General features: G+C 45.7%; 1 protein-coding gene across 1 annotated transcript in view; it reads right to left on the reverse strand.

Annotated features, from left to right (window-relative positions):
* Nucleotides 1-23,684, reverse strand: part of LOC126214956 (C3 and PZP-like alpha-2-macroglobulin domain-containing protein 8) — an 877,403-nt gene that overhangs the window by 159,083 nt on the left and 694,636 nt on the right. Inside the window, exons 13-15 of the mRNA XM_049941592.1 lie at nt 18,353-18,485; nt 18,161-18,274; nt 1,216-1,366 (exon numbers count right to left, since the gene is read on the reverse strand). Coding sequence (XP_049797549.1) covers nt 1,216-1,366; nt 18,161-18,274; nt 18,353-18,485 — 398 coding nt within the window. The remainder of the gene's footprint in view (nt 1-1,215; nt 1,367-18,160; nt 18,275-18,352; nt 18,486-23,684) is intronic.

The raw sequence follows: 23,684 nt of genomic DNA on the forward strand, positions 1-23,684 counted from the left end.
TTACTACAAGATGTTTCACTGCATGACAGAATGGCGACGTACTTCCAACATGATGGATGTCCGGCACACAGCTCGCGTGCGGTTGAAGCGGTATTGAATAGCATATTTCATGACAGGTGGATTGGTCGTCGAAGCACCATACCGTGGCCTGCACGTTCAGCGGATCTGACGTCCCCGGATTTCTTTCTGTGGGGAAAGTTGAAGGATATTTGCTATCGTGATCCACCGACAGCGCCTGACAACATGCGTCAGCGCATTGTCAATGCATGTGCGAACATTAGGGAAGGCGAACTACTCGCTGTTGAGAGGAATGTCGTTACACGTATTGCCAAATTCATTGAGATTGACGGACATCATTTTGAGCATTTACTGCATTAATGTGGTATTTACAGGCAATTTCGTTGTAACAGCATGTGCTCTCAGAAATGATAAGTTCACGAAGGTACATGTATCACATTGGAACAACCGAAATAAAATGTTCAAACGTATCTACGTTCTGTATTTTAATTTATAAAACCTACCTGTTACCAACTGTTCATCTAAAATTTTGAGCCATATGTTTGTGACTATTACAGCGCCGTCTATCACAAAGCGAAAAAATTGGTCCAACTAAAACATTAATATTTCTTTACGTACTACACGAATATGTAATAAAAAATGTGGGTTCCTATTTAAGAAAACGCAGTTGATACCCTTTTGACCTCTTGCAGTGCCATCTAGCCGGCCAACCATAGCGCTATCTGATTTCCCCATTCAAAAAATGGTTCAAGTGGCTCTGAGCACTATGCGAATGAACTTCTGAGGTGATCAGTCGCCTGGAACTTAGAACTACTTAAACCTAACTAACCGAAGGACATCACACACATCCATGCCCGAGGCAGGATTCGAGCCTGCGACCATAGCGGTCCCTCGGTTCCAGACTGTAGCGCCTAGAACCTCACGGCCACTCCGGCCGGACTTCCCCCTTCAAGCTAGACAAGTTTCGTTCTTTGTACTTTTTTCGTTTGATGCTTATTTCGTGAGATATTTGGACTGGGCTCTATCAATGGACCACCCTGTATAGTGGTTCCCAGATTTATCAATCTGGAACATTCGTTTCACTTTGGGTTATCCTATCAGTGGCTGTCACGAGTGTGAATTAAAGTCGCTAGCAGGGTGCTTGTAATGAAGTGGGTGTAGAGCAGTCTGGTGGAGCAGAGAGGCGGAGGTACGCACCTGTCATGTTCTTGACGCCCGGGCTGGTGACGACGACCCTGACGACCAGAGAAGTGGCGCCGTGCGGCCCCAGCCTCAGCTTCTCGCTGACGTACAGCAGGCCCGAACTGGCGAAGTGCGCGCCCTCGGTCAGCGACAGCAGCGCCGTCACCTGCAAAGTGGAACGACTCTGATCCGTGTAGTGCCAAAGCCTGTAGTCCAGCAGGCATACATCTGATCTCTACAAACCTCCAGTTGGGCACGGGTTCTTTGTAGCTCGCTGCATCTACATCTACATACTACTCTGCAATTCACATTTAAGTGCTTGGCAGAGGGTTCGTCGAACCACAATCATACTATCTCCCTACCATTCCACTCCCGAACAGCACGCGGGAAAAACGAACACCTAAATCTTTCTGTTCGAGCTCTGATTTCACTTATTTTATTTTGATGATCATTCCTACCTATGTAGGTTGGGCTCAACAAAATATTTTCGCATTCGGAAGAGAAAGATGGTGACTGAAATTTCGTAAATAGATCTCGCCGCGACGAAAAACGTCTTTGCTTTAATGACTTCCATCCCAACTCGCGTATCATATCTGCCACACTCTCTCCCCTATTACGTGATAATACAAAACGAGCTGCCCTTTTTTGCACCCTTTCGATGTCCTTCGTCAATCCCACCTGGTAAGGATCCCACAACGCGCAGCAATATTCTAACAGAGGGCGAACGAGTGTAGTGTAAGCTGTCTATTTAGTGGACTTGTTGCATCTTCTAAGTGTCCTGCCAATGAAACGCAACCTTTGGCTCGCCTTCCCCACAATATTATCTATGTGGTCTTTCCAACTGAAGTTGTTAGTAATTTTAACACCCAGGTACTTAGTTGAATTGACAGCCTTGAGAATTGTACTATTTATCGAGTAATCGAATTCCAACGGATTTCTTTTGGAACTCACGTGGATCACCTCACACTTTTCGTTATTTAGCCTCAACAGCCACCTGCCACACCATACAGCAATCTTTTCTAAATCGCTTTGCAACTGATATTGATCTTCGGATGACCTTACTAGACGGTAAATTACAGCATCATCTGCGAACAACCTAAGAGAACTGCTCAAATTGTCACCCAGGTCATTTATATAGATCAGGAACAGCAGAGGTCCCAGGACGCTTCCCTGGGGAACACCTGATATCACTTCAGTTTTACTCGATGATTTGCCTTCTATTACTACGAACTGCGACCTTCCTGACAGGAAATCACGAATCCAGTCGCACAACTGAGACGATACCCCATAGGCCCCTAGCTTGATTAGAAGTCGCTTGTGAGGAACGGTGTCAAAAGCTTTCCGGAAATCTAGAAATACGGAATCAACTTGAGATTCCCTGTCGATAGCGGCCATTACTTCGTGCGAATAAAGAGCTAGCTGCGTTGCACAAGAACGATGTTTTCTGAAACCATGCTGATTACGTATCAATAGATCGTTCCCTTCGAGGTGATTCATAATGTTTGAATACAGTATATGCTCCAAAACCCTACTGCAAACCGACGTCAATGATATAGGTCTGTAGTTCGATGGATTACTGCTACTACCCTTCTGAAACACTGGTGCGACCTGCGCAATTTTCCAATCTGTAGGTACAGATCTATCGGTGAGCGAGCGGTTGTATATGATTGCTAAGTATGGAGCTGTTGTATCAGCGTAATCTGAAAGGAACCTAATCGGTATACAATCTGGACCTGAAGACTTGCCCGTATCAAGCGATTTGAGTTGCTTCGCAACCCCTAAGGTATCTACTTCTAAGAAACTCATGCCAGCAGCTGTTCGTGTTTCAAATTCTGGAACATTCCATTTGTGGTGTCACCGCCAGACTCCACACTTGTTAGGTGGTAGCTTTAAATCGGCCGCGGTCCATTAGTACATGTCGGACCCGCGTGTCGCCACTGTCAGTGATCGCAGACCGAGCGCCACCACACGGCAGGTCTCGAGAGATGGACTAGCACTCGCCCCCAGTTGTACGGACGACTTAGCTAGCGATGCACACTGACGAAGCCTCGCTCATTTGCAGAGCAGTTAGTTAGCATAGCCTTCAGCTAAATGGCTAAGACCTAGCAAGGCGCCATTAGCATTACATAGCTTGTATCTAAAGAGTCTCACTTGTATCGTCAAGAGCGATGTACCACAAAGATGGATTAAAGTTAAGTATTCCAGGAGCTACGTACTTTTCTTTATAGCATTCATTACGTATCCTGTTTCAGACCTCACGCCAGCCTGCGTGAGTTAACGCGTGCATTCGGCCTCCTCAGCCAAGTAGTGTGCGTAGTGTTGGCTAACTGCTAACACTACATATATTGATCCCATCCTGGAATACTTAACTTTAATCCATCCTTGTGGTACATCGCTCTTGACGATACAAGTGAGACTCTTTAGATACAAGCTATGTAATGCTAATGGCGCCTTGCTAGGTCGTAGCCATTGACTTAGCTGAAGGCTATTCTAACTATCTGCTCTGCAAATGAGCGAGGCTTCGTCAGTGTGCATCGCTAGCGAAGTCGTCCGTACAACTGGGGCGAGTGCTAGTCCGTCTCTCGAGACCTGCCGTGTGGTGGCGCTCGGTCTGCGATCACTGACAGTGGCGACACGCGGGTCCGACATGTACTAATGGACCGCGGCCGATTTAAAGCTACCACCTAGCAAGTGTGGTGTCTGGCGGTGACACCACAGCATCCATCATCCCTGGTGAAGGAATTTCGGAGAACTGCGTTCAATAACTCCGCTGTAGCGGCACAGTCGTCGGTAACAGTACCATCGGCACTGCGCAGCGAAGGTATTGACTGCGCCTTGCCGCTTGTGTACTTTACATATGACCAGAATTTCTTTGGATTTTCTACCAAATTTCGAGACAATGTTTCGTTGTGGAACCTATTAAAGGCATCTCGCATTGAAGTCCGTGCCAAATTTTGCGCGTCTGTAAATTTTAGCCAATCTTCGGGATTTCGCGTTCTTCTGAACTTCGCATACTTTTTCCGTTGCCTCTGCAACAGAGTTCGGACCCGTTTTGTGTACCACGGGGGATCAGTTCCATCTCTTACCAATTTATGTGGTATGAATCTCTCAATTGCTGTTGCTACTATATCTCTGAATTTGAGCCACATCTCGTCTACATTTGCATAGTCAATTCGGAATGAATGGAGATTGTCTTTTAGGCAGGCTTCTAGTGACACTTTATCCGCTTTTTTAAGTAAAATTATTTTACGTTTGTTTCTGGTGGATTTGGAAGAAACGGTATTGAGCCTAGCTACAACGACCTTGTGATCACTAATCCCTGTACTGGAGACTACTATCTGAATGTTGGCATTTGAAGCATCATCACCTCTGAACTGGAACGACTGAGATCTGTGAAGCATCAACTATGCACTCCATCAGCTATGTCTAATCTCCTGAATTCTCCTGCTGGGCATGGGGTCCTACAGCTGTCCATCCAGGAAACCACTACTGCAATGCACATGACAGCAGCTCCATCACCTCCAAAGTGTGACAGCTCTGAACTGTCAAGCATCAATCCTATGGAGTATTGGTTAAAAACAGTCTTGCTTGCAATTTTTTATTTTTATTTTTCAACGTCGCGTTTCGCCTTATTTAGGCATCTTCAGGTTATCTAAATAGAAAACAGGGAACAATTACATCTATTTAAGAATCGCGATCGCGTTGTGCAGACTTGGATAACCTGTAAGCATGTATAAACAGATCACCTATTGAAAATATAAACATATCACCTATTGAAAGAGCAAATACCTTAATTTAGTATTTCCTAAGCATCCTTTAGTCAGTGTAGCCAAAGGGCATCGTCGATTATATGACGCAGTATTGAGTGTTACATGGGCGGCCTCTTTATTTGAAATTACGGTCCTGTGTTTTTGATGTTCTCGTTCTAGTGGTATATGATACGAAAAATCTGTTTATGTACTGCATCTGTGTGTTGTATTATACACCTTGTTTTCTCATTTTAAATTTACCTCCTCCATTTATATTTTACTTCGTCAAAATTTTAGGATAAGTTACCGCATAGGTGTTGCCCCTAGTAATTCCATTTTATCAATGTTTTATGTGCATTACATTTATAAAGTTTTAGTGGGTATGTATATCCAGTTTACGATCTCTCATTCTTATCACTGATGCGTCGCACCGCCACCTCTTGAGGTGATTCTGTATTAGGCTTCAGTACTGGCACACGACGCTGGGGCGCATTATGCTTACTACCTGAGCCCCCATCTTACCCTGTTACTCGCTCCTGTGAACGGGAACGCGTTATGCAAATCTTGGTGAATCTCGCGTCCGTCTAGAAAAAGTAATGATTTCACTATTTTATATTTTTAGTTTTTACTCAGTTTAACGAAGGCGATGTTGGCCTGATATATACGACGATGCCCTTTGGCTACACTGACTAAAGGATTCTTCTAGGAAATACCACATTAAGGTATTTGCTCTTTCCATTGGTGATATGTTTATATTTTCAGTAGGTGATCTGTTTATACATGCTTACAGGTTATCCAAGTCTGCACAACGCGATCGCGATTCTTAAATAGATGTATTTGTTCTCTGTTTTCTACTTAGATAACCTGAAGATGCGTAAATAAGCTTAAACGCATCGTTGAAAGATAAAAAAATTAAAATTGCAACCAAGACTGTTTTTAACCAATACTGTTAAGCACCGGTTTGCTGTTATGCCACATATGGACTGGAAGAATTTCAATCCTATGGAGGTTAGTAAGACATGTGCCCATCCTTCATTTTTATGATGGCCTGAATCCAGTGGGGGACGCTCTTAATGAGATGTCTGTGGAGGAATGGCAACCCATTCATCCTCAAGACCCAAAACCTGAGACTGTTGGACAGTGGGGTCTGCAACCAATTATACACTCCTGGAAATGGAAAAAAGAACACATTGACACCGGTGTGTCAGACCCACCATACTTGTCCGGACACTGCGAGAGGGCTGTACAAGCAATGATCACACGCACGGCACAGCGGACACACCAGGAACCGCGGTGTTGGCCGTCGAATGGCGCTAGCTGCGCAGCATTTGTGCACCGCCGCCGTCAGTGTCAGCCAGTTTGCCGTGGCATACGGAGCTCCATCGCAGTCTTTAACACTGGTAGCATGCCGCGACAGCGTGGACGTGAACCGTATGTGCAGTTGACGGACTTTGAGCGAGGGCGTATAGTGGGCATGCGGGAGGCCGGGTGGACGTACCGCCGAATTGCTCAACACGTGGGGCGTGAGGTCTCCACAGTACATCGATGTTGTCGCCAGTGGTCGGCGGAAGGTGCACGTGCCCGTCGACCTGGGACCGGACCGCAGCGACGCACGGATGCACGCCAAGACCGTAGGATCCTACGCAGTGCCGTAGGGGACCGCACCGCCACTTCCCAGCAAATTAGGGACACTGTTGCTCCTGGGGTATCGGCGAGGACCATTCGCAACCGTCTCCATGAAGCTGGGCTACGGTCCCGCACACCGTTAGGCCGTCTTCCGCTCACGCCCCAACATCGTGCAGCCCGCCTCCAGTGGTGTCGCGACAGGCGTGAATGGAGGGACGAATGGAGACGTGTCGTCTTCAGCGATGATAGTCGCTTCTGCCTTGGTGCCAATGATGGTCGTATGCGTGTTTGGCGCCGTGCAGGTGAGCGCCACAATCAGGACTGCATACGACCGAGGCACACAGGGCCAACACCCGGCATCATGGTGTGGGGAGCGATCTCCTACACTGGCCGTACACCACTGGTGATCGTCGAGGGGACACTGAATAGTGCACGGTACATCCAAACCGTCATCGAACCCATCGTTCTACCATTCCTAGACCGGCAAGGGAACTTGTTGTTCCAACAGGACAATGCACGTCCGAATGTATCCCGTGCCACCCAACGTGCTCTAGAAGGTGTAAGTCAACTACCCTGGCCAGCAAGATCTCCGGATCTGTCCCCCATTGAGCATGTTTGGGACTGGATGAAGCGTCGTCTCACGCGGTCTGCACGTCCAGCACGAACGCTGGTCCAACTGAGGCGCCAGGTGGAAATGGCATGGCAAGCCGTTCCACAGGACTACATCCAGCATCTCTACGATCGTCTCCATGGGAGAATAGCAGCCTGCATTGCTGCGAAAGGTGGATATACACTGTACTAGTGCCGACATTGTGCATGCTCTGTTGCCTGTGTCTATGTGCCTGTGGTTCTGTCAGTGTGATGATGTGATGTATCTGACCCCAGGAATGTGTCAATAAAGTTTCCCCTTCCTGGGACAATGAATTCACGGTGTTCTTATTTCAATTTCCAGAAGTGTATGTTCCAGCTCCTCCCAAAGGTTTTCTGCTGAGGGCGGGCCTCTGCGCGAGACAGTCCTTTCCATAAATGTTATTATCAACAGGCAGTTACCTCAGGGGTACGATTTACGACACGGTGCAGAGTCACGCTGATACAAGTCATCGTCTCTGAACTGTTCCTCAAAAGTACACAGTACAGAATGCTGTAAAATCTGTTCAAATCCTTCTGCATTTAAGCACAATGACTGGTCTATGTCCCAACAGTGAAAAGAACCCTTATATGGGAGCATCACTCACTGTGTGCTTCACTGTTGGCGCAGCTCATGATGGCGTGTAACGTTCTCCAGCCGCTCACCAAACCTAAAGCCTTCCATCGAATTGCCCCAGGGCACAGCGTGATTCATCACTCCAGACACCTCGTTTCTAATCATTCGCTGTCCAGTAGCTCCGCTCTTTACACCACTGAAAGTGTCACTTAGTACAAATTACAGAAATATGAGGCTTATGAGGAACTGCTTGATCATTCTACTCCATTTTTTAACTTCTTACGCAAAAGTCACAGTGCAAGCGGGATTGCTCGTAGCACTTTGGAATTCACAAGTGAATCCTTCTGCTGATTTCATGCGATTTGTTACAACCAAGTACATGAGGTCTGCTGGTCTTGGTTCAGCTGGGGTTGTTCCTTCGTGTTTCCACTTCACAATGACATCACGAACAGTCGACTTGGCCGGCTGCAAAAGGGTTGAAATGCCCCTGATGGATTTGTCATTCATAAATACATACATACACCGCCCAAAGAGGTCTTGAAGACCCAACGGTGCCGACCGGCCGCCGTGTCATCCTTAGGCGTCACCAGATGCGGATATGGAGGGGCATGTAGTCCAGCACGCTGCTCTCCTGGCTGTTACCAGTTTTTGAGACCGGTGCCGCTACCTCAGTCAAACAGCTCCTCAATTGGCCCCATGAGGGCTGAGTGGACCCCACTTGCCAACAGCGCTCGGCAGACCCGGACGGTGATCCATCCAAGTGCTAGCCAAGCCTCACAGAACTTCAGTGATCTGACAGGAACTACTGGATTTATCATTCAGGTGATTTCAAGTCACCAGTTGTAGTGGTTCTTTATTTACGTGACCATTACGGCACTCCAACCCCAGTTCTCGATACCAGTAATATAGTACTACTTTTCTGCGAAGTAACAGTCATATTTTTGTGACAATATTCATATTTGGTTTTATTAATGTATAGGTACTTCGATTACAGTGATATGGTTCTTGTGTGTATTCATTTCTGTGAGACTGTCATAATATTTGATTTACTTGTAATCGTTTTGGCGCGAATGTGCACAGAGCAGTCTCTGTTTCACTTTGCAGAAGTTAAGTTGCTATTTCGCTTTGTAACAGATCAGTCAAGTCTTGTGTTTGGTTGAAGTGGAAATTAAATATATGAAGATTGATACAAAACTGTTTTCTTGATGATGTGACAATTAAGGAGAAGTATATGTGAATTTACAAGAAGTTTAATAAAAATATGGATCGTGAACACCAAGTCAAAAATTATTCCTACCATACCATTGTTCTCATCTGGGATTGTTTGATCATTAAGAATTTCCTGAAAAACGCATTTGTTAGGTCTTCAAATATTGCTCAAATACAGATCTGGACCTTCTAGCAGTCAATGTGGAATCACCCTAGAATCAACAAGATGAGCCATAGCAACTTCGACGAAATCTACATGGGAATCCATTCAAGATAAGTGCCAAAATTAATTACTTTTTTACAGTGACTTCATGATTTCCATTCTGACGACACCATCCACAGTCAATAACTTTGTTGTTGGCCGATAAAGCGAACATATGCTGCGTGAGCAACATTATTAATCTCATTTCTAACCGACTTTGCAAGTGGTGGTATTGTTAGACAGTCCATGTTCGAAGTCACTGAGCTCCCCTAACCAACCCATTATCTTGTCACTGCTTCTCTGATGACAACACAATGATAACCACCTCGTTTTACACTGGCAGGTCCAGCTCTTGCGACAATTAGTGGTCACTTCCACATTACATGTGGGTCTCCACATACTTTTGATCAAATAGTTTATATCTGGTCTCTATAAACCTGGGTATAATTTCCTAAAGCTCAGCATCCAGAAGACCGCAGTGCAACTAATAATAGTCTCCAGAGACCGAACTGAACGAGCAGCGAATTGTTCGCTATCAGGTAATGCAAACCAAGGTGTAAAAATTTCAGGATCTTACAGTGATTCACTTCTTGCTTTTAGATTGATAACTGTGTGATGAGATGAGAGCGGAAATCTTCACCATCAGTGACTACAGTTAAATACTTGTTCAAGTAATAAAAAAGTGATCGAACATCTGTTTTGAGTGAATATCGTCCTAGCTGCCTTGCAGGAGACATTACTGAAAAACGTGTTGAAAAAGGTGCAAAATTTGATGTTAACTCACTATCAAATGAAAGTGCACTAGTAGCAGGGCAGCAGGTCTGTCGTGCCGTCAGGAATGACAATTAGAATTTTACATGATAAGTTAGTGGCGAAATAAATTTTGGCTCGGTAGGTGCCACGATTTCTCTCGGTGGACAACAAACTTCGAAACTGAGTTTGGAGTCATATAGACGAGACTTTTTGCGTCTACCTGTTATCGTCTATGATCTCTTCATCACTAGACTGTACTGGTATCTAAAGTAAGGAGTTAGGGTTCCATCATGCTCCGCGAGCTAGGTCATTAGAGATGGAGGACCAGCTCGGACTAAGGAAGGATATCGGTCACACCCTTCCAGAGGAACCATCGCAGTATTCACAGAAAACCTGGATCCGGATGGCCAGAGGTCTGAACCAAGGACCTCCAGAATGTGGCACCAACGTCTCAACCACTGCGCTCCTTCCGCTTTATAGCCCGGGAAACACGCAACAATCAAAACAATCGACTGCTTCTTGTGAATCTGTTACAACGTGTCGAAAAGTTGATACTCATAGACTTCTTAGAAAATGGAACAGCTTCGACAAGAATGTGAAGAAAAAAATGACTACACTTGGAGAAGAAGAAAATACTGTTTCAACGCGAAAACGCAGCAGCTTGTTCGTCATGAGCTCTAGTGTCGAAACTGCGTGAAGTGCGTTATCGCTCTTTGCTGCAGCACCACATTCCACGATATGGCTTACTGTATTTATTTTCTAGTTCCCAAGTATATAGGGATGGGCCGCCAGTAATAAATTCTTCTCAAATGGAGAGTCATCGCTGAGAACGAGCTATATGTTAAATGTGAAGACCACAATGGAAATTGAGCCAACTCCATGTTAATAATTTCCAACAGGGCAATTTTAAAACTTAAACACAATTATTCATGCAACTACTGTTCTAAAACATCTACATCTACATCTAAATTTATACTCCGCAAGCTACCAAACGGTGTATGGCAGAGGGCACTTTACGTGCCACTGTCATTACCTCCATTTCCTGTTCCAGTCGCGTATGGTTCGCGGGAAGAACGACTGCCGGAAAGCCTCGAATCTCTCTAATTTTACGTTCGTGATCTCCTCGGGAGGTATAAGTAGGGGGAAGCAATATATTCGATACCTCACCCAGAAACGCATCCTCTCGAAACCTGGACAGCAAGCTACACCGCGATGCAGAGCGCCTCTCGTGCAGAGTCTGCCACTTAAGTTTGCTAAACATCTCAGTAACGCTATCACGCTTACCAAATAACCCTGCGACGAAACGCGCCGCTCTTCTTTGGATCTTCTCCATATCCTCCGTCAACCCGACCTGGTACGGATCCCACACTGATGAGTAATACTCAAGTATAGGTCGACGAGTGTTTTGTAAGCCACCTCCTTTGTTGATGGACTACATTTTCTAAGAACTCTCCCAATGGATCTCAACCTGGCACCCGCCTTACCAAAAATTAATTTTATACGATCATTCCAACTCTAATCGTTCCGTACGCATAATTTTACAGAAGTAACTGCTACCAGTGTTTGTTCCGCTATCATATAATCATACAATAAAGGATCCTTCTTTCTATGTATTCGCAGTACATTAAATTTGTCTATGTTAAGGGTCAGTTGCCACTCCCTGCACCAAGTGCCTATCCGCTGCAGATCTTCCTGCATTTCGCTGCAATTTTCTAATGCTCCAACTTCTCTGTATACTACAGCATCATCCGCGAAAAGCCGCACGGAACTTCCGATACTATCTACAAGGTCATTTATATACACTCCTGGAAATTGAAATAAGAACACCTTCTAGAGCACGTTGGGTGGCACGGGATACATGCGGACGTGCATTGTCCTGTTGGAACAGCAAGTTCCCTTGCCGGTCTAAGAATGGTAGAACGATGGGTTCGATGACGGTGTGGATGTACCGTGCACTATTCAGTGTCCCCTCGACGATCACCAGTGGTGTACGGCCAGTGTAGGAGATCGCTCCCCACACCATGATGCCGGGTGTTGGCCCTGTGTGCCTCGGTCTTATGCAGTCCTGATTGTGGCGCTCACCTGCACGGCGCCAAACACGCATACGACCATCATTGGCACCAAGGAAGAAGCGACTCTCATCGCTGAAGACGACACGTCTCCATTCGTCCCTCCATTCACGCCTGTCGCGACACCACTGGAGGCGGGCTGCACGATGTTGGGGCGTGAGCGGAAGACGGCCTAACGGTGTGCGGGACCGTAGCCCAGCTTCATGGAGACGGTTGCGAATGGTCCTCGCCGATACCCCAGGAGCAACAGTGTCCCTAATTTGCTGGGAAGTGGCGGTGCGGTCCCCTACGGCACTGCGTAGGATCCTACGGTCTTGGCGTGCATCCGTGCGTCGCTGCGGTCCGGTCCCAGGTCGACGGGCACGTGCACCTTCCGCCGACCACTGGCGACAACATCGATGTACTGTGGAGACCTCACGCCCCACGTGTTGAGCAATTCGGCGGTACGTCGACCCGGCCTCCCGCATGCCCACTATACGCCCTCGCTCAAAGTCCGTCAACTGCACATACGGTTCACGTCCACGCTGTCGCGGCATGCTACCAGTGTTAAAGACTGCGATGGAGCTCCGTATGCCATGGCAAACTGGCTGACACTGACGGCGGCGGTGCACAAATGCTGCGCAGCTAGCGCCATTCGACGGCCAACACCGCGGTTCCTGGTGTGTCCGCTGTGCCGTGCGTGTGATCATTGCTTGTACAGCCCTCTCGCAGTGTCCGGAGCAAGTATGGTGGGTCTGACACACCGGTGTCAATGTGTTCTTTTTTCCATTTCCAGGAGTGTATATTGTGAAAAGCAATAGTCCCATAACACTCCCCTGTGACACGCCAGAGGTTAACGTCTGTAGACGTCTCTCCATTGAGAACAACATGCTGTGTTCTGTTTGCTAAAAACTTTTCAGTCCAGCCACACAGCTGGTCTGATATCTTATGGGTCTCATGAACAAATAAAGCGAGTTGGGTCTCACACGATCGCTGTTTCCGGAATCCATGTTGATTCCTACAGAGTAGATTCAGTGTTTCCAGATATGACATGATACGCGAGCAAAAAATAAGTTCTAAAATTCTACAACAGATCGATGTCAGAGAAATAGGCCTATAGTCTTGCGAATCGGCTCAACGACCCTTCTTGAAAACTGGAACTGCCATTGCTCTTTCCCAATCACTTGGAACCTTCCGTTCCTCTGGAGACTAACGGTACACGGCTGTTAGAAGGGGGGCAAGTTGTTTTGCGTAATCTGTGTAGAACCGAATTGGTATCCCGTCAGGTCCAGTGGACTTCCCTGTGTTGAGTGATTTCAGTTGCTTTTCTATTCCTTGGACACTTATTTTGATGTCAGCCATTTTTTCGTTCGTGCGAGGATGTAGAGAAGGAACTGCAGTGCGGTCTTCCTCTGTGAAACAGCTTTGGAAAAAGGTGTTTAGTATTTCAGCTTTACGCGTGTCATCCTCAGTTTGAATGCCATTATCATCCCAGAGTGGATATGCTGTTCCAATCCACTTACTGATTTAACGCAAGACCAGAATTTCCTAGGATTTTCTGTCAAGTCGGTAGATAGAGTTTTACTTTCGAATTCTCTGAACGCTTCGCGCATAGCCCTCCTTACGCTAACTTTGACATCGTTTAGCTTCTCTTTCTCTGAGAGATTTTGGTTGCGTTTAAACTGGCAGTGAAGCTCTCTTTGCTTTCGCAGTAGTTTCCTAACTTTGTTGTTGACCCACGGTGGGATTTTCCCGTCCTTGACTAGTGTAGCAGTGAAGAGGAACAGAACGAATAGTAGCCTTGGGACCAGGTGAGCAGAATTGTTGTCCATTCTATAATTATGATTACAGAGTTTCTATTGGGTACAGGATTAGTGAACTCATCTATTTACGAGTAAGTTCTCCAATTTTTTTTATAAGTACATAGAACTGTTTATTTCTACAATGGTTGACATCGGTTTACAGCTTGAACATTTAGCTATTTTTCGACATAATCACTATTTATGTCGATGCATTTTTGTAGACGCTGTGGCAGTTTTTGTATGCCCATGTCATACCAGCTCGCCGCCATGCTGTTCAGAAAGTTATGAACCTCTTCATTCACCTCGTCGTCGGAGTTGAATCGCTTTCCGGCCAAATGTTCTTTTAACCTAGGGAACAGGTGATAGTCACTGGGCGCAAGGTCAGGACTATAGGGTCGGTGGGTGATTATGTTCCACTGAAACTGTTGCAGGAGAGCAACGGTTTGCCGAGCGATGTGTGGGCGTGCGTTATCATGGAGAATGTGTACGTCCTTGCTCAACATTCCTCTTCTTCGGTTCTGAATTGCTCGTTTGAGTCTCACACTACCTGCCAGCGTTAATTGCGGTCCCAGTGGCCATAAAGTCAACCAACAATACCCCTTTCCGATCCAAAAAAAAAAAAAAAAAACGGTTGTCATGACTTCACCTCCAGACTGTGTTTGTTTGAATTTCCGGTGCTTTGGCGAAGAAGGATGCCACCACTGACGTGATTGTTGCTTAGTCCCTGGTGAAAAGTGGTATGCCCGGGTCTCGTCACCTGTGACAATTGCGTCCAGAAAGTTGTCCTGGCAGGCCGATGTGGCCGAGCGGTTCTAGGCGCTTCAGTCTGGAACCGCGCGACCGCTACGGTCGCAGGTTCGAATCCTGCCTCGGTCATGGATGTTTGTGATGTCCTTAGGTTAGTTAGGTTTAAGTAGCTCTAGGTTCTAGGGGACTGATGACCTCAAATGTTAAGTCCCATAGTGCTCAGAGCCATTTGAACCAGTTGAAATTTGTCCTGTTCGGCTGCAAGGTGGTGAAGTAATGCGCGGGAAGCATCAACTCGTTGCCTCATGTGGTCCTCAGTCAGCACGCTCACACTTTCCGGTAGTTCAATGTTTCCTTTAAAATTCTGTGAGCGGTGCTTCGGGAAATCTCAGGTGCAGAGATCATCCAGGGTGATCCGCCGATCTTCACGCGTGCTTTGCTCAACCTTCAACACTGTCTCCTCAGAAATTGACGGTCTCCCGCTCCTTTCTTCGTCGTGATTTCGATCCGACCAGCCACAAACTCTCTACACCAACTACGGACATTTTTGACGTTCATGCACGACTTACCATGCACTTCCGTCAATTGGCGACGGATTTAACTCGGCGCAGTGCCCTTTGCGTTCAAAAACCGAATAACTGCGCACAATTCGCACTTGGCGGTAACATGCAACGGGAGCTCCATTCTCAACAGCTGCCAAGCCAAGACTGAGCGCCTCAGCATGAGCACATGTTTACACACAGCGCGTGAAGCACTCTTCATAACAGTGTGACCAACTGCCACACAAACAGAGTTCTGTACTTATAGAAAATAGAAGACCTTACTTTTGGGATTACCCTCGTACGTTTAGAAGTCAGAGGTTCTATTCCTCACTCAAATTCTGTTTTCTTGTGTGGGGGGCAACACACACATTTCCGCAAGACTTGCGGACTCCTGTTTTTCAACTTTTGCTGCTTTAAAGTGCCCTCCAATTGTAATCGTCTCTGATGTATATGATACTTTAGGTGAAAGAACTATCTTTTTATGTGGCTGTTTAGCATTGCACAGTATTACTTTCTTGTTGTACTTGTTCTATGTCATTCCAAACTCCTTTTGAAGTGTCATTTTTTTTCTTAGATTTGCTCTACTATCCAGTCCTAATGGACTAATATGTTTCCAAGATATTTGAAGGAGGATAATTGCAAAATCGGCCATTTTAAGCGTCAAATAGGACTATGCCGCTCTTTTGATATGGATATTCCATGCAGTGGGTTTTCATACAAAATATTTGGTGACTTTCCTTTGCTGCTATGTTGCATAGTTTTTCTATGGCCTATTTTGGTTATTCTGATCGCTGCTAAGTCATCAGCAAAGTTCTCGTTTCGCACCTAGAATGTACGATGTTTATACCTTCCTTAAACATCTAGCTTCATTAAGAAATGGTAATTTCATAAATGAAAAATCACTATAATAATCACTAGAAAAAAATATATCACTAAAACAACCATCTTAATTTTAAAATTTGTTTCAAAACTAATATTGCTTGTTGTAAAGTATATTGTTCTTTTCCCTGTCTTGCTTCACTCCTCCAGTGTATTATCTTATCCCAAGTTTGTGAAATGTTATTTCCAGTGCGTTTATAAATAATTTGTTTGTGTTACAATCCCTTTTGTTTGCCCAGTAGAGCATTACCATATAGGTAATAAAGATGATAAAGATACAATATCCTCCAATGATTTACACTACTGGCCATTACAATTGCTACACCAAGAAGAAATGCAGACGATAAACGGGTATTCATTGCACTAATATATTATATTAGAAATGACATGTGATTACATTTTCACGCAATTTGGGTGCACAGATCGTAAGAAACAGTACCCAGAACAACCACCTCTGGCCGTAATAACGGCCTTGATACGCCTGGGCATTAACAGAGCTCGGATAGCGTGTACAGGTACAGCTGCCCATGCAGCTTCAACACGATACCACAGTTCATCAAGAGTAGTTACTGGTGTATTGTGACGAGGCAATTGCTCGGCTGCCATTGAACAGACGTTTTCAGTTGGTGAGAGATACGGAGAATGTGCTGACCAGGGCAGCAGTCGAACATTTTCTGTATCCAGAAAGGCCCGTACAGGACCTGCAGCATGTAGTCGTGCATTACCCTGCTGAAATGTAGGGTTTCGCAGGGATCGAATGAAGGGTAGAGCGACGGGTCGCAACACATCTGAAATGTAACGTCCACTGTTCAAAATGCCGTCATTGCGAACAAGAGGTGACCGAGTCGTGTAACCAATGGCACCCCATACCATCACGCCGGGTGATACGCCAGTATGGCGATGACGAATACACGCTTCCAATGTGCGTTCACCGCAATGTTGCCAAACATGGATGCGACCATCATGACGCTGTAAACAGAACCTGGATTCATCTGAAAAAATGACGTTTTTCCATTCGTGCACCCAGGTTTCTCGTCGAGTACACCATCGCAGGCGCTCCTGTCTGTGATGCAGCGTCAAGGGTAACCGCAGCCGTGGTCTCCTAGCTGATAGTCCGTGCTGCTGCAAACGTCGCCGAACTGTTCGTGCAGATGGTTGTCGTCTTGCAAACGTCCCCATCTGTTGACTCAGGGATCGAGACGTGGCTGCACGATCCGTTACAGCCATGCGGATAAGATGCCTGTCATCTCGACTTCTAGTGATACGAGGGCGTTGGGATCCAGCACGGCGTTCCGTATTACCCTCCTGAAGCCATCTATTCCGTATTCTGCTAACAGTCATTGGGTCTCGACCAACGCGAGCAGCAATGTCGCGATAGGATAAACCGCAATCGCGATAGGCTACAGTCCGACCTTTGTCAAAGTCGGAAACGTGATGGTGCGCATTTCTCCTCCTTACACGAGGCATCACAACAACGTTTCACCAGGCAACGCCGGTTAACTGCTGTTTGTGTATGAGAAATCGGTTGGAAGCTTTCCTCATGTCAGCACGTTGTAGGTGTCGCCACCGGCGCCAACCTTGTGTGAATGCTGTGAAAAGCTAATCATTTGCATATCACAGCAGCTTCTTCCTCTCGGTTAAATTTCGCTCCTGTAGCACGTCATCTTTGTGGTGTAGCAATTTTAATGGCCAGTAGTGTAATCGACAGTATACACATTAGTGTGTTATTTGTTGTGGAGGGATACAGTTTGGGTGCGTGTTGTGTAGTTGGTTTCGGATCCCCTTGCCAACGAGACAAGTCTGTTCCTCATCCATCAACATTCAATAACAGGACAGGCGGAAAGTGTTGTCCCTTGTGAAGGAAATAATTTGCTTTAGAAAAAGAAATAAGTCGTCTCCATTCCTACTGTGGGTACTTGTTGAATCGCCTCGTAATTTCAGTTCACAATGTTCAAATGTGTGTGAAATCTTATGGGACTTAACTGCTGAGGTCATCAGCCCCTAAGCTTACACACTACTTAACCTAAATTATCCTAAGGACAAACACACACACCTATGCCTGAGGTAGGACTCGAACCTCCGCTGGGACCTGCCGCACAGTCCATGACTGCAGCGCCTTAGATCGCTCGGGTAATCCCACGTGGCTAGTAGTTTCAGTAATTGGGGGAAGTTGTAGAGCTAGTTCCTGGAGCTACTCACGTCTATGCAGGAGGCGGCGCTGTTGGCGATGTGGACGTCCACCTGCGCCGTCTCGCCCACCCGCAGCGTGGGCGGCAGCGAGAAGGCGACACCCAACGGCCGGAAGACGGTCAGCTGCAGCGGCGCCGACAGCCGCAGCCCGCGCCCTGAGCCTGGCGCGGCGCCCGGGGGCGGCGAGGCGCCGGGGGCGGCGCCAGGGGAGGAGGCGCCTGTGGGGTGGGCTGCGCGGGGCGGCGGCGGTAGCGGCAGCGACAGCGCGCGCACCGTCCACTGGCCCGGCTCCGGCGGTGCCGCCGCCCACGTCCGGTGCTGCTGCTGCGAACCGCTGCAGAGTCCGGCGTCACACCGTGGTGTATCAGTCACGGATACCACTGCTCGACTCAAGTAGTAGCACAATGAGGGTTCTAGCTACTTGTAAGTAAAGTAATGGAAGTGTACTGGTTTCAGTCAGCTCTCCTGTGTCACGCTGTATACTGCTGTGTAACTACTCCAAACTACACCCATTTGAACCAGACTAATGTATTCAACCATTGCTTTCCATCTACAGTTTCCACTCGCTGCTGTGGACAAGTAAGGCCCACTCTTATTTCATTTATTTATTTTCGATGTGAAACATTTATTCCCTCATCGCTCAAACTTCCACATTCGAATTTCTAAGAACTAAACCATGATTAAAGCTTAAACAATGGCAGAGTCCACAACAGATACATCCTGTGTGTACAGTCGTGGACAAAACGAGTGAGACCCTTCGCCTTTTCGTTATGCTGATCTGCACAGCTTTAAAGTCTGATACACAGCATAACAGGCAAGGCGACAAAGTGCTACCAACATACTATGCACAGACAGATAGATGGTAAAGAAAGTGAGACTACTAGGATTCCATTTTTAACGATTTAGGTGACAAAATCCTAACAACGAAAATAGCAACGACAGTTACTGAAGATGAGGGCCGCATAAATAATTCCCCCTACTCTTTATTCGAAATGTTCCAGTTGCAGTCCATACATCAGCGTATTACTTGTAGCTATGCTTTCGAACCAAATAACGTTAACAGGAATTCAAATAAAATCCATTTGCCTATACACGTGGTAATTCAGATCCCAGTATTAATGTCACCGCGTTTTATAAGTGCGAGCATTCCCATTCGTAGCTAGCTTAAGAATCGCTTCGGCTAATGAACGTTTTATGGCTGTGGTGAGTCTAATGGAGAATTTGAAACATTGTAGAATAGGTTTGGCAGCTATGTAGCAGTTTATTTCCTGAGGTGGGGCAGAATTATCCTACTAAATTTACTCGCTTAATAACAGTATTTAGTTATTTCGATAAACATCCCGAATGATTGTCACATAAGTGGTGACATAAAGGTAGAAAATTCTTGTTTTTGAATCCACAAAGCTCTATGCAACAGAAACTGCAGATCATTTTGGCATTTTCATTGCGAAATTGCCGGCTTATTCATGTCTGGGGTAAAAATAGAGGGCTGTTTGCCTGGGTTGTCTGCTAGTGTAGTGAAAGGTGTTTGTTTTCGGTTCTAATTTCGATGGAGGCAGATAGACTATCAGTAAAACAATTTTAAGAAATTCTCTCGCCCCCATTACGTTTTATTTCTACCTTTATTTTGTACCTGAGCCCTGTAGATGTAAATATGAAAAGCTTGTAGAATTTCATACTTGTTACTGCCTACTTTTTCCACTTCTGTCAATAACTGAATTGACTTACATGTGGCACTGAATAATTTTTACCTGAATTTCGTTATGAATCTTCACACATTGCTAAATTTGCACATTTTCATGGTAGGTCAGCAACGGTAATCCAGTATGACTGGTCTGGACGTCGACACAGACAGTTTCGCGGCCGAATGCGCATAATATTTTGCTACTTTGTAACGATCTGGGGTACTTTGTCTTACTAAAACAGTTATGTTATCTGGATAAGCTGAAATTCATTTTTATTAGTACGGTTCATACTACTTAGCGTTTCTTGTTCGATTTATACCTTATATTTATGTGTCGTGTTTAACACACTAATCACCTTAATATAGTCATAACCATGATTGAGCGGGCCATGGTGGCCTTGGGCATGGATGTGTGTGATGTCCTTAGGTTAGTTAGGTTTAAGTAGTTCTAAGTTCTAGGGGACTGACGACCTCAGATGTTAAGTCCCATAGTGCTCAGACCCATTTGAACCATGATTGAAAACAGACCGACAAAATTCGGATAGTTTTTCAATTTCACACCTGCACATAGTATGTTGGTAGTACTTCGTCGCCTTGCCTGTTATGCTGTGTAGCAGACTTTAAAGCTGTACGGATTAACATAACGAAAAGACGAGGAGTCTCACTCGTTTTGTCCACGACTGTACATGTTTGTTGTGAAGCATTTGTTTTGCTTGTGATGTCATCGTACCAATGTAGGGAATTCCCTGTGAATTCCCGATGCAGCTGATCTCATTAGTTTCTTTCCTTTCCTTTATCCCCCCCCCCCCCAACACCTTCAATTTACGTAATAATACTTTTATTGTCTCACTTTGGGTCACAGTAGTGTTGTGGGACCTCTTAACCTGAATCAACACCATAGCCATCCATACTCATTTTCATGCTACAGCAATTTATAATTTCGCACAATGCTGATATAACGACTGTTATGAATCAGCATTGTGCGAAATTATAAATTGCTGTAGCATGAAAATGAGTATGGCTATGGTGTTGATTCAGGTGAAGAGGTCCCACAGCACTACTGTGAGCCAAAGTGAGACAATAAAAGTATTATTACGTAAATTGAAGGTGTTGGGGGGGGGGGGATAAAGGAAAGGAGAGGAACATGAGATCAGATGCATCGGGAATTCACTGGGAATCAGCAGTGATGAGTGAAAATGTATAACGGACCAGGACTCAATGAGATTTCCTGCTTACTAAGCAGTTGTGTCAACCACTTTGCCACTCAGACACAATGTTTGTCATAGTTATGTAGACTGTCTCAGCACACATCTCGGCTGAACCACTGTCCGAACTGGTCCCACCTACCCACAGTCCCTCTTCATGTCCTCCATACTAATTTCAGATTCCTGGTAGAGGTGGGATGTAAATGAGCACACACACCGAAGGTTGTGGATTCATTCCCATCAAGGGGAGTCAGCTGTACACTATCTGATCAAAAGTATCTGGAAAGCCCCAAAAACATACGTTTTTCATATTAGGTACATTGCGCTGCCACCTACTACCAGGTACTCCATATCAGCGACCTCAGTAGTCATTAGACCTTGTGAGAGAGCAGAATGGGGTGCCATGTGGAACTCACGGACTTCGAATGTGGTCAGGTGATCTGGCGTCATTTGTGTCATATGTTTGTACATGAGATTTCCACACTCCTTAACATCCCTAGGTCCACTGTTTCCGGTGTGATAGTGAAGTGCAAACGTGATGGGAGACATACAGCACAAAAGCATACAAGTTGACCTCGTCTGTTGACTGACAGACTACTGACAGTTGAAGAAGGTCGTAATGTGTAATATGCAGACATCTATCCACACCATCACACAGGAATTCCAAACTCCATCACGATCCATTGCAAGTGGATTCCAAAACTTGGATTTCACAGTCGAGTGGCTGCTCATAAGCCACACATCATGCTGGTAAATATCAAACGACAACTCGCTTGGTATAAGGAGTGTAAACTTTAGCCGATTAAACAGTGGAAAACCGTTGTGTGGAGTGTTAAATTGCGGTGGCGAATGCGGCGATCCGATGGCATGGTATGGGTATTGCGAATGCCCATTGAACGTCATCTGCCAGTGTTTGTAGTGCCAAGAGTAAAATTCAGAGGCGGTGGTGATATCGTGTGGTCATGTTTCTCATGGAGGGGGCTTGTATCTCTTGTTGTTGTGCATGGCACTATCACGGCACAGGCCTACAGTGAAGTTTTAAGCACCTTCTTGCTTCCCAATTTTGAAGAGCAGATTGGGGATGACGATTGCATCTTTCAACACGATCGAGCACCTCTTCCTAATGCACGGCCTCTGGCGGAGTGGTTACACAACAATAACATCTCTGTAATGGTTCCTGACATGAATCCTATCAAACACCTTTGGAATGTTTTGGAATGCCGACTTCATGCCAGGCCTCATCCACCAACATCGATACCTTTCCTCAGTGCAGCACTCCATGAAGAATGAGCTGCCATTCCCCAAGAAACCTTCCACCACATGACTGAACGTATGGTTCAAATGGCTCTGAGCACTATGGGACTTAACATCTGTGGTCATCAGTCCCCTAGATCTTAGAACTGCTTAAACCTAACTAACCTAAGGACATCACACACATCCATGCCCGAGGCAGGATTCGAACCTGCGACCGTAGCGGTCACGCGGTTCCAGACTGAAGCACCTAGAACCGCACGGCCACACCGGCCGACTGAACGTATGCTTGCGAGAGTCGAGCGTGTCATTTCTAAGGGTCGGCCAACACCATATTGAATTTCAGCATTACTGATGCAGGTCGCCACGATCTTGTAAGACATTTTCAGCCACGTGTCCGGATACTTTTGATCACATAGTGTATGTATGCATGGTATATGTTGAGAATAAAAGTTTTAAAGTGAAAATTTGTATTTAATTGAAAGATACAAGGTATATGGAAGATACTGTCTCAGATAACTCGCTAATAGCCTCATAGTTATAGAAAATTCAAGTCAGAGGAAAGCTCACGCCAAACGAATCCAAAAAGCCTTAGAAGTCCAGTGATGAGTGAATGCAAGAGCTACATCAGCGTCAAAAGGAAATTAAAAAGCTGTGGAAAGAGATTATGTAGATGTCACATTACGAATATGACTGCACTGTATTATCTTGAACTCACCAAAGCTCATTTTATGTACACCTGTAATCTGCTACACGTGGTTGTCTGTTTTATGAAATATGCCGCTGCTGATTGTGGTTACCTCACTGGTGATGGATCTATGCAAACAGTTAAACACCTCTTGGTACACTTGTCTGACTTCATGAGCCCACAATCTCGTGCTACAAGTTATAAACATGTGATTTATGTATTCTGAAACCGTTTTAACATTTCATATAACCACAGTATCAAAGAGGTTGAGAGTTCAAAAAAAATGGTTCAAATGGCTCTGAGCACTATGGGACTTAACATCTGTGGTCATCAGTCCCCTAGAACTCAGAACCACTTAAACCTAACTAACCTAAGGACATCACACACATCCATGCCCGAGGCAGGATTCGAACCTGCGACCGTAGCAGTCGCGCGGTTCCGGACTGAGCGCCTTAACCGCGAGACCACCGCGGCCGGCGAGGTTGAGAGTTAAATAACATATTAATAAGAAACACTTGTTATGATTTTGCGTCGACATATTCATGGAAAACCTATGGCATAGATCCCAAACTGCAGTCACCGTGTCTTGTTTCATTTTGCTCACACTAACAAACTGTGATTCACCCTGTACAAAATTATGCTCTGATATGTGGGTTTTCTCTTTTCTCTCATAAACACTGTGATTCGAGATGGCTCAGCAATCCA

Source organism: Schistocerca nitens, chromosome 12 (genome assembly GCF_023898315.1).
Source record: "Schistocerca nitens isolate TAMUIC-IGC-003100 chromosome 12, iqSchNite1.1, whole genome shotgun sequence".
Classification (NCBI taxonomy): domain Eukaryota; kingdom Metazoa; phylum Arthropoda; class Insecta; order Orthoptera; family Acrididae; genus Schistocerca; species Schistocerca nitens.